We start from the raw sequence: 17,917 nt of genomic DNA on the forward strand, positions 1-17,917 counted from the left end.
TTAATATTTCTTGTATATTTTTTTGATTAGATCAGAGAACATTTTAAGCTGTAATATAGTCATGTTACAATGTTCCCCTCACATCGTACCCCACCTATGGGGCATGTTGTCACATTTCACTTCCATCTTTCAGGGTAAATCAAGAAAAAGGTATACGCTGTATTATTGAAACAAAACCAGGAAGGAAATTAATGTGGGGAAAAAGAAATACTCTGAACCCAAAGTAGGTTTACAAAAATGGAGAAAATCAAAAAGCGTTAGGTTGTGCCCCGCTCTCCCCTACGTTAACGTAGGCCTTTGACGTTTTCATTTATTAAGCAAAACGTTCTTAGAACATATTTTTGTTAGATGGGAAGTAACACTCTTTTTAAAACTATTATCCATGGTAGGACCACCAGGAAGGTATAGGGAGACAACTGACAAGGACAAATGATGCACCCATTGATACATTTCACACTGCACTTCCACAGTCTGCGTTTACACCTGCCCACATGGTCCTTTTGACTTGGCTATTGAATTCAAACAATATAGACATACAAGCAAAGGAATATAGCTCACATCCAAAATGACAACAGTTATTTCAAACCATGCTGCGTCAGAAAGACTCCTCTAAATAGCTTTGTTAACAAATGGCCGAATATCATTCATACATTGAATGAGCTCAGCAACGCAAGCGTGGTGTTGTGTTGTTTTGCATAGCGGGATGCCAAACTAAAGCTTGTTAGTAACAGAGACTTGACATGCTTATCGGATAAGATAAGAAAACGATGAAAATGACCGGCTAGAGCTCTCATAATGTGTTAGAATCGCATTACGTGTTATAGTTAAGTTGATAGAGTATTGTATTCTGCATTTAACTGGTTGCAGAAATGCCCCCTGCTCTGTCTCAGAAGCAGTGAAGAGGCTTTGATCTCGTTGCCATGGCAGCTGTCAGAAGCTCAGCGCAAACCGCAGCCTGTCTGGCGCGAGACTTGTCCAACTCTAGTTCAAAAATGGTTAACTAATTAATAATCGAGACTTACTGCTTGGGTGCCTTACTTCGCTTCGTTTAACTATTTTAGTTTCGAAAGCGGCGGCTTGCAATTATGTTTTCCCTCTGATATTCAAATAGCCTACAGCACGTTCTAAACTAAACTCTGTAGCGCGTGGAATCACTAAAGATGTCGCAGAGGTGAGTATAACTGCCCTTTTACCTTGTGCACTTTAGTGCGAAACGGGAATGTTGATGTGATGCCAAAAAATACCATATTGTTTATTATTAACGAAAACCGTGTATTGCCGCAGTGAACAGATTAAGCTATTTGCCTACATCTGTAACGAGCAGAATATTTGGCTTATATTATAACAAGACATATGCAAGACTTCTGAGAAAGAAAAAAAGGAAGGTGCAAAAGAAAATGTTCTTTGAAAACGCAAGTTTGGGAACAAACGCCTACTAGGAGAAAGTCCACATTGTATTGCAGTTCCTATGACAACATAGAGCAAAAGAGAACCAGTATTTTTGTCCCCAATGGGAGCTATTCAGAGATCAGCTTTGGTGTGTGGTGCATGTTTTTTTTAGTAACCTTCACAGTTATTTTTCTAAAGCAAATCACTTCATTTAGTAGTACTGTATGTCGAAAGTGCATTTTAAGTTCCTCAAAAATAACATAAAGTAATTTTCCTCATCAAACACTACTTTCAGGTAGTTTACTTTCAGGACATTCATTATTTACTGCAGATTTCAAGTGAATTGCAGTACTTCTGCCTTTGTTATCTGCCATATTTAAGATATCTCTAAGAGGCACCTCTCTATTTTATTGTAAATGTTCTTTTAGAACCTCCCTTCTAACCTCCTCCCACAACTCCTCCCCTGCCCCCCTCCCACTCTAACTATCCCTTCCCTTCCTTTGATTTTGCCATCCCTACAATTTGAGTAGCTCTTGGCTGTGTTAATGCCCAGAGGGGAACAATACTGTATGGGCCCATCAGAATAAGAAAAGAAGGTGGTTTCACCCTCGCCATGAACTCTTTCAACAATCACAAAGGGAGCACCCACACGCAAGGGAGTCAAAGAGGTCAGAGGACATCTGTGGAATTCATGCGTATTCAACTTTAGAAAACGAAGAATGGAGAAATAATGTTTGTCAGGGGATTTTTTCCATTATGTGGCTTAATATGCTGACTTGGGGTGAATTCAGTGTGCATTCTGTGGTTTCCCACATTCAGTTTGCACAGTCAGGCATTGGCGGTGCTAATTTTGGCCTGAGGGTCGGGAAAACTTTCCCAGAGGGCAGGTGCTCTCAACAGGTGTAATTGGGGCCCGTTAACAGGTACTATCGCAGATTTACGTGTCTCTGTTGATTGCATTTCAAAGACAGGTTGTCATGGAAGGCCATGGAAATGTTAAAATATAGAAAACACCACATAACTCAGCATAAAAACAAATAAAATAATAAAATGAACTGCTTTTCGATAAAATACCTTGACTTTTTGCATAAATACAAAGCTGCGGACCATTAATAAGTACACGAGAAAATATAATCTTTGTTTTATCCAAATAAACTGTTAATAAAATAAAGGAAATATGTTAAAATGTAAGATTTACAGAACTATTACCTCATTAAGCTATCATTATTACCTAAATATAATATTTTTCTTTTACCCAGTTCATATGGCCGAATGTGGGATGCTGCTCAGGGAGCTTTGGAGTACCTTTTGGAGGATGAATATCCCACAATGCAACTCCATCCTCAAAAGGACCGCATGCAGGTTTTTCAGACATTGGCCACTTTCTATCTGCGCTACCTGAAGATATTCCGTGCCCTGGAGGAGGTTTATGATCAGCTTGTTCACCCCCAGAAGAGACGGGTTGTGCACCAGGTTCTTGAGGGGGTGATGGGACGTCTTGTAGAGCTGAAGAATGAGATGGTGGAGCTGGAGTACTCAGAGTTTCACTACTTTGATGACATATTGCAGGACCTCAAAATGACACCTGTGAGTGAGATAATAAAATACACTTACAGGTACAGAATGCTGGGAATGTTTTGGTCTGTAAGATTCAGAAGAGTGGGCCTAGAGGGAATTTTGAAGATTTGGGCTTGGGGAAGATTTAAGTGCTCAATGTCAAAGTGGATTTTAGCAGACTAAGCCTCTTGTTTTTCCTCTGAATTTAGTGGATGCTAATTGGGGTCACTATGCACAGCCACTTTTACATATGACCTGCACTGTTCAGGGCTGAAAATAGTTTGAAATTTGTTTTTAGGAGGATCTTGAGGTGCCTATCCCACGCTATTTTGTGAGGGAGAAGATGAGGGCACTGAAAGAGAGGGAGAAGATGTTGGCCCATATTTTGGCTAAAGGAGGACGTCAGGAAGATAAAACTGTGAGTATATCATTATGTAAAAATATATATTCTCTCAATACAAAAACATGCAATGCAAGTTCAAATAATGGTTATACCAAATGCAGTATACACTTCATGTGTGTGGTTCTGGTTTCTCATTTAGCAGGTGCCAGTTCAGTCCATGTCTATAGAGCGGGCAATGTGGCTGCTACAGGTCAGTGAGCGAGCACGGCAGGGAAGACTGAGAGCTCACTTCATGAAGACGATTCGGCAGGAGGAACAAAGAAGACTTCAGAGTTCAAGCTCTAGCATACTGGACCCTGACCGGGCAGCCACCTGCATTCAGAAGGTATCAGGAAATCACTCGATTTTCAACAGTGAGTTTGCATTCCAGTGAAATCACTGATGCATTGCATGGATGGGTTTGAAATTGGCAAAACAAAGGAAAGGAAATTATAAATGTTACTACTTTTATATTACAATGACTGCACAAACTTAAAGGAATAGTTCACACAAATATGACAATGCTGTCATTATTTACTAACTTTCATGGTGGTTCAAAATTGTATGGCTTTATTTCTTTTTCTGGAACACAAAAGAAAATATTTTGAAGAGCTGTTTTTATCCAAAAGGACATAAACCTGGAGTGCAATTAATGTTTTGACTGGTATATTTCAAGTTTTTTCCAAGTTTTCCAAATTTATTCCAAGCGAGATGATCACTTTGTAAAATGAACAGATTATATTGAAGCCCTCATTCACTCTCGAATCAAATTAATTTACTCAATCAATGCAAGGTTTGCACATACTACATAGAAAATGGTAGCACAAACCAGAAAATTTGGAATATACCAGTCGGATTGTATGGATTAATTGTATGCTTTATGTCCAAGTTCGAGCTTGAAAGTTTTGGATCCCATTGGCTTTGAGAACATGGAAAAAATATCTGAAACAATCTTTGTAATATCATTTGTGTTCTGCAAAAGAAAAACAACTCTGTAAAGAAAAAAAACCTACATATTTTCCATTTAATGGGACATTTTGGACCTTTAAGCCAGGATTAGGCCCTTGTTCAATTAGGACATTTAAGCAGCTTTTTTAAACGTGCCTTAGAAAGCATAACTGGTGTGCATCTTGAGACAAAACAATGGCACTGCATATTTTAAGATATGCCAGTGCAAGTTGCTTTCAGTTAAGACAGCTCAAACGAGTCACAGATACTAAGAAATGTGAGTTACTTGTACAAAATCCATATTTAATCAATAAAACTCACTCAAACGTTGTCCCAACTAGTCACAAACAGTAGTCAATAATTTCATATTGTGCAATGTTGTCTCAGCATGCACTGCAGCATGAATAAATTATTCGGTTCTTATAGGATTATTGTTTTGAGTAAAGTTACGAGTACAAAATATTCTATGTCATCAGAGTAAGCTAATTGGCCATCAAGGAAATAAAATAAATATCTGTTATGGCCCCCAAGATGATACATAAATCATAACATTACATCAGTAAATATATCATTATATAGATTGATTTGTGATGTTCTATTATCATACGCAAGGGAGGTAATGTCTGCTGCCCTACCTGTGCATGAACTCAAATGTAGAGGTCAGGCCATCTCCTTTCACACTCATCAGTTGTCACATTTGACATAGTCCGCTCACAAAGGACTATGAATGACATGTGATCCCATCCAAGCATAAAAGATATATGTCCACCTCATCTGTGGGAATAATGTGCTTGTAGGCCCTTTGGCAGGAGGAGGGAGATTAGCATTGGAGTGCTGAGAGATGAGAAAAGGAAAGAATTCCTGGATTTTGGGTGTTATTTTTCAGTGCCATCCTAATCATGAAATCTGAGCTCATGTATCCTGACGTCTTTTTGAGCGAGTGTTCGCTACGGTTGGTGAACTCAGACATAGATGTAGCCTGAAAGAGATTGCAGATATGATTTTGGAGATCTGACATTTTTTACAGTGCAGGTGTGAAACTGACATTGCTGAGTGAAATAGTACAGAAAAACTTAGACGAAGGTCCCTGTTGTCAGGATTATGTTCTGTTTATTAGGGGCCAAACACTGAAAGTGCATAGGCACCTATTTAAATCGTTGGCGTTCTTATTATTATTATTCTTCCGTTTCTTCTTCTTCTTCCGCTCTGGAAGTCTATGGCAGCCCATAGAACCTCTTGCAGGAAAGTTATGAAATGTAGAATTTTCAAGAAAAAACGACTTTTTCGAACTCGTCCTAGACGGTTGCTCCAATTTTCATGAAAATGGAACCAGATCATCTTCAGACCATGGCGATAAAAAGTTATGGAATTCAAGTTGATTTGTCAAAATGTTCTTGAATACTGCGCAAACAAATTGTACGTATCGCTTGCGAAAACAAACGTAAGGCTGTATCTCCGCAACGCTTTAGCGTATTCAGACCAAACTTGGTACGTCATCACAAGCATGACCTGAGGCGACATGCTGCGTTACGGCGCAGCGCCACCTACTGATCCGGAGATACCAAAAATGGCTATTTTTGCTAAATAACTTCTGAGCGGTTTGTCCAAAAATCATAAAAGTGGTCTAGTTAGATTTGGGGCATCATGCCGAGTCGATTGATATCCAATTTGATCCATATCGGCCATTTTGAGCGTCAGCAGAGGTGGGTCGTAACAAAGTACATTTACTTTGTTACATTTACTTGAGTATTTCTGGGGGAAAATTTTACTTTTAAGAGTAGGTTTAAATGTGGGTACTTTTACTTTAACTTGAGTACATTTCTAATGGAAAAACTGTACTTTTACTTTGTTACGTTGGGCGACGTTCCTCTCGTTACATTATTTTAATGCAATACATGTTGTTAAATGCGTAGTTTATTCCAAGCATGCTGTATCTTTTTTCTGCGGCATGAGCGATGCTCAATTCACAAATGAACCACTCTTTTGAGTCGATTCTGTTCAAAGACTTCATCAAATAAGTTGGCAGAACTGTCTAAATTGGTTCGCAAATCAGTTTGAATGATTTGTTCAGTTTCCTTCATGCACTGAATTGTCTGAAGCTGTTTCACACTCGGAGTCGTAACTGGAAGATTTAAGAACATCAAGAGCATTGGACGAAGTGGCCGTGGACCTACAGTCAAGTGAAAGCAAATCTGCAAAAGCATTATATTGTCTGCTAGCGATGATGATCTTTATTAGTTGAACATCTTCGTATGCTGTCTGTGAATGAATGATTCCACAGGACGATACATTCGATTTAATTTCATTCAGGTAATACATTTTACAACCAAACAGATTATTACGCCACAATAACTTTGGATGTGGGTGACTTATTTTCCATCTCCTTAGATTCCTGAATCCTTGCAGAGTCCAACGATACCAAACATGCTAGGTTTTGCCTTACGGTTAGTGCAAAGTTGGGATTTGGCACTTACATTTTATATTTTGCGAATATCTTCTAAACTGTTTGTCCGATTGCGCAAATGTACCAAAAAATTTTATGCGCTCATACATATAAATGTCTATAACATTTTCACCAAATTTGACACACACATGTATGGGCTCACTCTGAGAACACATAAAACAAAGCGGTGGAACTGCGCCACTTGGTGGTGCTATAATAGAACAAAACAAGGAAATTGTTATATAGGGAATATAATATCATGATATTAAATGCTACACTTTACAAATGCATTTGTGTACCATTATGAAACTTGGTATGTGTCTGCGGCACCATGGCCTGAAAGTACTCAAAATGTTTCGGGGCAGCACCACCTTTTGGTCAAAAGTTATATTGAAATTTACAAAAATTATAATACATTTTGAATAAATTAGCCTATTGCAATGAAACTGGTCTCAATAGATCTCTTCAGGTCAGGTCGAGAACATAGATACCAAGTTTGCCATATTTGGCCGAACTTCCTGTCCGCCTTCTTGATTTTCATTCAGTACCTACTTTTCGAACTCCTCCTAGACTGTTTGTCCGATTTTCACCAAAGTCGAATCGTATCATCTCTAGATTGTGCCGACTAAAAGTTATGGATTTTGTATTGATAGACAAAACCATTTTCATATACCGCAGCAGCAAAGTTGTAGCCTGGTAATACCAAACTCTGCTACTTCGCTTTGCTTCGTAGACAGAGTCTGGCATGGCATAATTGAAAAGCGTTTTCTTTCTCGCGGGGAGGCGCTTGTCTGAAGTTTAAAATCATTGGTTCCCGTAAGCCAATCACATAACGTTTGGTTATGGCATGTGTTATGCGCATGCTCAGCCGCATCTAACTTCCACTGTAAACACATGTAGTATGATGCGAAACCAAAACCATCGAGCGAAATACCGGAGTGAACATGGTTGTGTGCGACTTTTGCAGATTATGTGAAGTAAATCTCCGCATCCACGGTACAATCAGTGTCTACGTCACGGCTCTCAGCCCGCCCTCTGTTCGTTGATTGGCCGGCTGTTTTCAGGCCGGAGGAAAACGGAAAGCTATTACGCTGTCTCAGACGGAGTACAGAAGCGAAATGAAATTGAGCGGAAGTAAGAAGTCTGACGTAGTCAGGCTAGCAAAGTTGAGGTATGATGCCAAAATGACTATTCAGGCTTAATCTCTGCAATGCCTTGACATATTGACACCAAACTTTGTATGTGTCATTGTCACCTCACGCTGACCACACCACATCAGTTTTGTAACTACGCCACCTATTGGTCTAAAGTGATAATCCATTAAATCATATTTTTAGTTACTGTATATATGATTTTTCAGCCATTTTGCCTAAAATCATCTTTATATGTCTTTAATTGCTCATTGTTGCAGTTGGTCTGACACTCCCAGTCATGTTGGCATGTCTTATCGTCTTCTTTGTGCTTGGTCCCGATAATTGCTGCTTGCAGCTATATTTGTGTTTGGTTCTGTCATTCTAAGTTGACCTAATTTCCATGTCTGTGCCTGTTTGATTCAGTTCACCTGTTGTTGATTAATCAACTCATTAGTTCCCTGGTTTAGTCTGGTATATATACTCCCTGTTCTGTTCAGGTCTTTGTTCTTGTTGATGTAAAGTGATTGTGTTTACCTTATTCTCCTTTGGATTTAATAAAGACAGTTTTGTGTTTAGATATTCTCCTTGGTTGTGCGTTTGTACTCAGCCACCCGTGACACCTATAAGGAGTCACAACATTGCAGCTAATGGGTAATTAATTTTTCAAATAGGCCTAGCTCATCCAACAAGCACTGACTGTACTGTGTTTGAATGCCATTAAATATGATTACAGGAGGTGATAAACAGAGATTTTGAACTCTCACACATGGTCTCCTTTTACAAGGTCTAATCCTTTCTCATTCTGTAGCTCACAGCAAAGTAGATTTCTGTGAAACCCTGGAAACATAATCCTCTCTCTTCAGTTGGCTATTGTTGTTTTAGCATCATTGTTGTTCAAACTAAAAAATAGGATTCATTAAAAGTTATATAGAAAAGAATTGAAAACCCTTGCCTGCATTTATGGCCTATGAGCTGAGACTTGAGATTGATTTGCCTTAATGTTGAGGTGATATAAATATCCTCACATTCTCACTGACAAACTGAATGAGGAAATTCTGTTTGTCAGATTAGAATTTCGGTTGCTGTTGTGCATTCCTCTCATCTAAAAGTCCACAGTGAATGCAAGAAGACTGTAGATTGTTTTCACCAGATAACACAAGAACAGATTAATGTTCTTGATCTCAAACTGACTATGATAGCATCATTTCTGGTATGTGTCTTCAGCTTTAGTTTTTCATATTTCCTGCCATTATCATGTGTTTTTTCTTCATCATCTTCTAGGTTTGGCGGGGGTATCGAGACAGGAGGAGGGTCAAAAAGAAGTGTCTAGAGGAGATGATATTTTTGGGAATGGTAAATACCAGGTTGCTCTGCCAAATTCAGCTAACAGGGAATGTTCTCAGACTCTCAGTCCGTCTAACATTACTTAAAGGGATAGTCCACCCAAAAATGATTATGTCATTTACACACCCTCAAGTTGTTCCAAATCTGAATGAATTTCTTTCTGAAATTCATTCAGCACCATTGACTTCCATAGTATGGGAAAATGGGCCCATCAACTGTTTGGTGATTGACATTCTTTAAAATATCTTCTTTTGTGTTCAACAGAAGAAATAAATTCATTCGTGTTTGGAACATGTAAATTATGACAATTTTCATTTTTTGGTGAACTATGCCTTTAAATGTTACTACTTGTTTCAGAACATTCAGAGAACTTTAAAAGGTAGCGTTCCCAAAATATCTGCAAAATATAAAATAAAATGTTCCATTAAAATTCGTATAACCAAGAAAAACATTCAGGGAGCATTCAGAAATAACGTAATGGGAACGTTAGCAAAAAAATCGTAGAATATATTTTTGTTAGCTGGGAATTTACTGTTCATGAAAAGCAAGTCTCTTCGTGAATTTTGATGTTTTGTACATAACTTCTGCTATTTTTGGTAAAACCACGTTCTGAACTTTTTGTACCCTTCATTGTCAGTTTTTTCATCTCTTGTCTCCTGGTGCCCTATTTCCAGATACCAGCCCAGCAACCAACACCTACCCCTGCCCAATTGCATGCCCAGCAGATGGAAAGTAGGAGGCATGGTATGCAGGAGGAGCATGAGGCTGAGTACCAGAGGGCACTTGCCAACATCAAAGAGTCAGTGCAATGTGTGGATGGCCCAGATATTAAAGAAAGCCTGCAAGAACAAATAAGGCAGTGGTTTATTGAGTGTCGGTAAGCCATACACAAAAATCACAGATGCCATCTCCAGTTTAAGTTGGATTACATTTTAGCTTAAAAAAATTATAATTACATTAAAGATGGTAGGTGGGTCAAAGACATGATGCATTTTTTTTTGTCCTATTTATTTCGAAATAAATGTATAACCCAGTTCATAAATACAATCATCTATGATTCAATTTCTGCAAAAAAAAAAAGTTTTGAAAAGAACCCCTTGTTAAGTAGTGTAATCTTTTATTATTATTTCTTAGAAGTAAAAAATATAATATTTAATTAAGCAACTGCATATTAATATTTAAAAAATACTACAAAATTTACTATAAAATCTCTACCGTCAGTAAGTCTTTTAAAAAGGCAGATAATTTGACATTATGTGGTTTGACTCCCCCAAAAAAGTTATTAAATTAATCATTCTTAAGGATGAAAAATACTTTTATCTTGAAAAATATTTATATTTACAAAAATGATTAGGATGTTTACACACATGTATTCAATAAGGAAAATTCTTTTTACTTGATGGTTACACCACATGACATTTTTTTAATTGAAACTTTTTGTGAAAATGGTATTAAGGTTTTTTAAAACCATATGAAACCAATATGGATAAAAATAATACATGTATAGGAACTTGGCACATATGTTTTAACAATTTTTTTTTTTTAAAGATATTTCTTTATCATTTCTTTATGAGTAACTGGCAAATTGTGAAAAAAGTTCAATAATATTTTTCCACTTGAAATAAAGACTTTTTGTTTCCCAGCATTCCCTCAATTACTTTCTCAGAATCTCTGGAACTAATCACTTCTATCTAAGCTTCTACCACTCAGACTTCCCCTTTAGATAATCTGAAAATTTGCTTCTAAACTCAAGAGAGCTTTTCCTTGCTTTTCTCCATTCTCTCAACCCATTATTTCACTCTTAATTGTAAAGTACATTCCTGGTCCTTCATCTCTTCCTTTTGTGCAGAGGCTGGAATGTAAGCAGGCAAAGCGAGGGCTGTTTATGCTTACCTAATGCATGTGATATTTTCAAGTGTGGACGGTGTAGAGTGAGACTGGGCTTATTAGTGCATTCCAGCCTGATTTACGGCCTGCCAGTGCATGCTGCTGTCCATTAATGCCGAGACAACAGTCATAAGTCATCTCAGTTGGACAACACATTGTGGTGGTGGTGGTGGGGTTCAGTAGCTTTGTCTCCGTTTAGAGGCCCCTTTCTCTGGCCCCTTCCAGTGACCTTGCTGGTTCCCTGCTTGTTGTATAAGGGATGTATGGGATCCCGGGTCAGGACCTGCAAGGTGAAGTATGTTGGCGTGGTTTCCATGTGCTGTTGAAGTGAAGGTGGAGTATTTGAGCAGCCAGCCAGACGTTTGCTGTAAAACATATACACGTCTCGCCATTATAAAATTTTTCACCCTCTTATCAGAGTGCAGCAGTCGGGTTCCAGAAGTAAAATATTAATTCATTTTCTTGATAGGGAAATTGATTTTTAATGATAACCTTTAAAGACAGACCTACAGACCTACTTTGAGTTCTGAGGTTGTTTGGAATCAATCGGATATGATTTTGTTGAAGCCATCCGTTCGCATTATTTCAACTTATTTTAAAAATTATCGTGTTTTACAGTTGAATTTGTGTTGAAAAACTACATTACCCATGGTTCTGTACAGACAAATCCACCAATTAGAGAGTCGTGACGAGAAACACGTCCAAGAAGCACTGCAAATGATGTAATTGAGTCTTGCTATGCAGTTAAAATACTTAAATATTAGCAAATATATGCATATTTTGCAATAAACTTAAAATATAGTTCCAAAAGGCATAATCAACAACTCTAAATTAATAATTTTAAATTTAGCCATCATTTTAATTTGATTATGTCATTTGTAGTGGTTCATGGGATTGTAGTTCTTTCCCTTAAGTCAAGTGTTGTACTTCTTTTGTCTTTTTTTCTGATTTTCAGATACTTTTTTGCTTCAAATAAAAGTTTGTAATGCTATGATTCACCTCATAGCTGGCTGGCTGATTTCATGGCTTGTAACAACTTAATAAAGACTTTTTATGAAATCCAAATGAGGAAAACGAATGGAAAAAATACTTCCAGAATCAACACCACTGAAAAAGTTGACAGGCACTAATGCACTATAGCTGAGAAAGAAATGAACAGTTTCTTTGTACAATCCCTTCATTGAGGGTTTTTGAATAAGTTGTTTATTAAAAAAAATGAAGTGAATCTGGTTTTCTTTTAGTGAACAGATTTAGATGAACTTCAATCCCGCTGCATTAAAGTAGTAGGGCTTTCAGCATGTGCTACCACATTGGAAGTGAGTTTCAGTTGTGTGCTACTGATTAAGTTAGCTAGAGCAGAGAGCTCAGGCCGGGCTCTGACTGACACTTTTACCCTGTTATTCTAAACCTGCCCTAGTTCCCCTGAGAGTCAGCGCTGGACCTGGCTAATGTATCCTCCCCATGTGTGAAGTTCACAGTTCAAATATGATTGATTTGCCTTTGTTCACGCGATCTGCTTTGTTTATCTATATGCTCACACAGACGTGAAGTCTGCCTTACCTCATCTTTAAAAAATCTTTAAGAAAATTGTTTTTCTCACACATATATGTTCTGTTTTGGGAGGGAATTCTGAAGAAAAAAAAAGTTGGGAGGGAAATTTGAAATACGTTTATGAGTTATTGGTGTTTCTGTAGGTCTCAGTCCCTCAATAGACAGTTTTATATTTGTTCTCTTTATTCTGGATGATAACATGTATATTTCAACTGTTTCTAAAAAAACATTGGATGATATATATATATGTGTGTGTGTGTGTGTTTAATTGTTTGGATGATATATTTTAATGTCATGGTGATTTTCTTTCTCCTTTTATTAATTAATTAATTAATTTATTATTATTATTATTATTTATTTATTTTGATAATGTTGTGCTGCTCATCTTGGTCACCTCTGTAAAAGAGATTTTTAAACTCAGAAAGTTTTATCTGGTTAAATAAAGGTAAAAAAATATATATATATAAATATATATATATATATATATATATACTGTTTTGTGTTTCAGAGATGCCACTGGGAAGTTCCCTGACTTCCCAAGCCCTGAAGATGGAGGATCTGCTTCCATATTTGCTCAGAAGACACCAGAGCAGGTTATAAATCAGTCTATTAAATCTATCCAGAATTACAGTTACAGACCCAATTACTGTACTATTACTAAGAAATATTTAATTTCAGATGTATACTGCTTCTTGATACTGTTCTTTTTTTCGATTTTTTTTTTCATTAATGTTTGTTTAAGAATGTTTACATACAATAAATGTTTTAAAGGTTGCTGCTGAATTTGCTGCTAAGGAAGAAGAGAGGGAGAAGAAGAAAAAATCGAAGGAAGATAAGGACAAAAAGGGGAATGACCGCAAAAAGAAGAAGAAAGAGAAAAAAGGGAAGATGAAAGGAAAAAAGGGGAAAGGAGATACAGAGGTAAGGCCATGCGTCCATAACACCGTATCACAGTTGCACAGAAATCAATAAAGGCTTTTTAAAGTATTTGTCTGCAGAATTAAATCAGCTGATGTGGCACATATTTGAGTATCTAGTGACTCCGATGACCTCTGTGGTCAGGCCCACACACAATGAACGACACTTCATTGGTTGAACTGCATGGAGCGTGGATAATTTGATTACAGAGCAGGTTTTAAAGAAAAATCACTTGGTTTTTCATTGTACTTTCTCGTTTAGTGTTTCCTTGTCCTTGTAACAAGACTAGGATGCAATAAGACATTGACATCTCCATTACAGGCAAGTTCCTCTAACCTATAGGCTTTATTGCATTGCAGTTAGATGAAAGTGAGTTTACAAGCATTCCTATCAACATCTGTGTTAGGGAGTTTTATTTGACAGATTTCCCTTAGGTGAGAAGGTCCGAAGTTTCACTGTTAAGTTAAAAGAGTCATAGATGAGAGAATTATGACATTTACACCAGCACTTGCATTGTTCCATCTTAGAAAAGACATTTAACATACTCAGTACACTCATATTCTCATGCATAATTACACATTGTAAATGTTCCTAAATATCCCTGCCTGTGTTCTGTTCAGGGTAGATTAAGATGAGGAATGAATGGTGAGGATGTTAAGTTTGTTAAACTCATCCACAGTCTCAGGAAATATCTGTGATTTCAGCAAGGCAATTTCACTGTATCCTTGATAACCTCTTACTCTCTCTATTCAGTACTCTTCCTCTTGTTAAACATAGATAGAGGTTCTGTTTTCTCTACTATGACATCCTGATTTCCTGTGTTCCTACATTTTATTTGAACAAAGAGTTGAACCTGACAAATGATGTATTAAAGCTTAGGTGTGGCAGACAGCAGTCTTTCATGTTGAAGTCCAAAGTGATTTAGGTTCCTGTGAGGTTTTATGTTCTGTGATTTGACCTCTGAACGTCATATGCTGACCAGTGATTACTGTGAACCAGTCAAGCGATAAAAATGCCCGCTCACGCTGATTGGCTGCGTTCCGGAGATCTAGAATGGAGCCTTTGTTCAGGCTTTCCTTCATAAGAGCACCTGTAATCCTCATTGGAGAGCCAAACCACTGATATCTGCTCACAATGAGGCCGAAAGACCAATCTGACCTTTTTCAAATGCTCACATCCTGTGTGAAAGCTGAGCCTTTCAATAGTTAATTAAGGATTTTTTGTCAAAGCTCTTAAGTTGGCCTAGTTTAGGCCTAGTTTAAATTTCCAAGTGCTACTCAAAGGCTCCTCGTTAAAGAAAAAAAGACATACCAAATACATAGTTTACAAAGAAAAGAATGTTTATAAAACTGTGATTAGTAAATATTTAATATATTCCACCAATGCTTACCATATGGCCAAAACATATTTCAGATATATGCTGTAAACTGTGTACTTCAAGATGCTAACATTAGTTAATGCATGAAATAGGTGCAACTTTCAGTTTTATTTATAATTTATTTGTTAACGTTGAAATTAACATTATAATAATAATAATTTATTAATCTTCACTAAATTCATTGTTAGTTCATGTTAACTGATCTCAACAAATGGAAACTTATTGTAAAGTGTTACCAGAAAATGTCTTTTCTTAAGAAAAAGAGTAAAAGCTAAATTTATTTTATATATATATATATATATATATATATTGGACGACACAGATTGAATATATATATAAAAAAATGGTAAAAAAACTTTAAAAGTAAAGTAACTAAACCTTATGAAAATATATTTGTGTGAGTAGGCCTACATCTTAAAAGCTGTATTAGCAAAGCAATATATATATATATATATATATATATATATACAAATGCATAGTTACAAATATTTAAACATATTTAAAAATATATCTGAAATTATATATATATTTGCCGTAGGCGGTTGCAAATATTTTATTACCTGACAAATTCAGTTGGAGCTAAATTATATTAAACCTGGCATGAATTCATTTTACTCCTGACCTGGTCACAGGGTTCTTTGATATAAGCTGCTAGATCCATTTGGAAGTTCTGTCTAATGCCACATGAATAATCATAAATCACTGCTCCCAGGCACTTAAGTGCCTTTCATATTTTCAGATGGATTTCTGTCTCTTTTGGGGGTCATTAGCTGCTAATGGAGAAATGTGTTTAAAGGAAGACAACCCATAAAATATACAGCCTCCATTTGGCTTATTCCTTTTAAAAAGCTCTGCTCCTGAGCAGACACACTCTGCGGTCTGAGTGTGTGCTTGTGACATGCAAGCCAAACATTCTCGTGAGTATGCGAGGACGTTGATTTACTTTTAATGTGCGACCCCTAGTTGAGAGAAAGGAAAACAGGAGGCGCCGTAAATCATACTCGCAGCATCACGTTCAGCCCCTGCTGTGTATTCACATCATTAAAATGCCAGTGCTGAGAGTGACCCCGCACCAGAGTAGCATGCAAGCACATCGCCCTGGGAAGAGCTTTGATCACATGTGTGGAATCTCAGTCTTGGCTGATTTATCCATAACTTGACTTACATTATTTCAGAGAACTTTCAGGGAAGTTCACTTTACAGGAAAACAGTGATGCTGTGCTTATGAAGGACCCACCTTGATAACTGTCTGTTTTGCAGGAAGAAGAGAGGGGATGGAAGATGACTCCCAGTAATTTCCTTCCTACGGTAGTCGAGGGAGCCAAACTGTACAAAGGTAAGTGGGAAATGACGGTGAAAGGGTGCAGTCTGCGTGTCTGTCATCGATAATTTATGCAGCTTTTCCCTGACCAAATGACTAATTCTCAACAATGTCAACAGTGTTTGTGTGAGGTCAATGAGCGAGGGAGCTTTCATCACAGTTGTGACATGAGATGTGTCTGGAATACGTCTAAGTAAGCAATAATGATAGGGCCATGTCAGTTCTCAGGTCAAGACCGGTCCAGATGGTTCCCCACCCCACATGGAGCGTCTTTCCTTTTCTCTCTCTCTCTATACGTCTTTCTCCTTCCCCCTTCTTTTGTGACTACAGATAAGTTTTCTTGCCCTCTCATTAAAACGGAGTCTCCTGACGCCACATTGAAGTCCAGCTCCTCCTCGTTCTATAATCAACAGCAGTCGTCTGTCAACTCCCCAGTTGCCTTGGTTTCACGGCAAGGACAGTTTTCACAGGCCGTGTATCTAACTACATTTGTTTGTGAAGTGATAGCCGTTCATCCAATTCTCTCCAAACAAGTGTACACTGTAAAACAGACTTTGTTCTTTACAGTAAAAAACTGGCAGCCTATTTGCCAGGCATTCACTGTAAAAATACAGTGTTTTAGGCCTTACTGGAGGCATTCAATTCATAACTGTTTAGTCCATTAATTGACATAGTGTTAAAGGGTTAGTTCACCCAAAAATTGTAATTCTGTCAGTTTGATTGCTCACCCTCATGTTGTTCCAACCCCGTAAGACTTTCGTTTATCTTCGGAACACTTCACTTCTCAGTTCTCGCGCATGCGTCGTGGATCTCTCATCAGAGGCCCACACAGAAGAAAATGAATAGTTGAATAAAGTCGTTATTTTTGTTTTCTTTGCGCACAAAAAGTATTCCCGTCGCTTGATAAACTTAAGGTTGAGCTAGTCACTTGCACTTGGACTATTTCACCCATTTACTCACCCTCATGTCGTTCCAAACCTGTAAGACTTTTGTTCATCTTCGGACCACAAGTGAAGATATTTTATGAAATCTGAGAGATTTCTGTCCCTCCATTGACAGTCAACGCAACTACCACTTTGATGCATCAAAAAGTTCAAAAAGAGATTATAAAACTAATCCATATGTTTACCAAATTTTTGCAAACATAATTTATTTATAAACGAAATTGTAACAAGACAACATGTACTGATATTGTGTACTAATAAAAAAGTTTTAACTGTTTTCTGTTAGTAAAAAAAATAATAGTCACATAATTTATCATGACCAGCAATAAAAAGGTGTTCCTTATACTGTAGAAAAATAGGATAACAATTTCATGCTTAATAAAAACTAGTGCTGTCAACCGATTAGAAAAAAACTAGAATATTTTTCTTTAATTAATCACGATTAATCACAATTAAAAGAAATTATGTTTTTAATATGTTTTTATAAGTTTTAATATTTTATAATGTAATTATTTCAGTTACTCTCCAAATCAATGGTAGTAACAACAAAAACTTTGAAAGATTTTATTGTTTAATGGCATTTATTATTGTTTAATATTTATTGTTAATTATTGTTTATTATTATTTAATGGCATTTATTGTTTAATAGCATCTTTTTTATAAATGAAGGGCAGTATCAGATACTAATACTGCTACTGATGTCTCAATGATTTTTTTTGTTG

General features: G+C 37.0%; 1 protein-coding gene across 3 annotated transcripts in view; it reads left to right on the plus strand.

Annotated features, from left to right (window-relative positions):
* The first annotated feature begins 983 nt into the window (after nucleotides 1–983).
* Nucleotides 984–17,917, plus strand: part of drc11 (dynein regulatory complex subunit 11) — a 42,817-nt gene continuing 25,883 nt past the window's right edge. Inside the window, exons 1-9 of one of the 3 annotated variants that reach the window (XM_084425359.1) lie at nucleotides 984–1,171; nucleotides 2,649–2,976; nucleotides 3,245–3,364; nucleotides 3,492–3,674; nucleotides 9,134–9,205; nucleotides 9,871–10,073; nucleotides 13,143–13,227; nucleotides 13,406–13,555; nucleotides 16,191–16,266. In XM_084425359.1, the coding sequence (XP_084281485.1) occupies nucleotides 1,161–1,171; nucleotides 2,649–2,976; nucleotides 3,245–3,364; nucleotides 3,492–3,674; nucleotides 9,134–9,205; nucleotides 9,871–10,073; nucleotides 13,143–13,227; nucleotides 13,406–13,555; nucleotides 16,191–16,266 (1,228 nt within the window). In that variant the 5' untranslated portion in view covers nucleotides 984–1,160. Of the gene's footprint in view, nucleotides 1,172–2,648; nucleotides 2,977–3,244; nucleotides 3,365–3,488; nucleotides 3,675–9,133; nucleotides 9,206–9,870; nucleotides 10,074–13,142; nucleotides 13,228–13,405; nucleotides 13,556–16,190; nucleotides 16,267–17,917 lie in introns of all 3 variants that reach the window. The other 2 variants (XM_084425358.1, XM_084425360.1) reach the window with 2 other exon arrangements.

The sequence above is a fragment of the Rutilus rutilus genome (genome assembly GCF_951802725.1).
Source record: "Rutilus rutilus genome assembly, chromosome: 12".
Lineage (NCBI taxonomy): Eukaryota > Metazoa > Chordata > Actinopteri > Cypriniformes > Leuciscidae > Rutilus > Rutilus rutilus.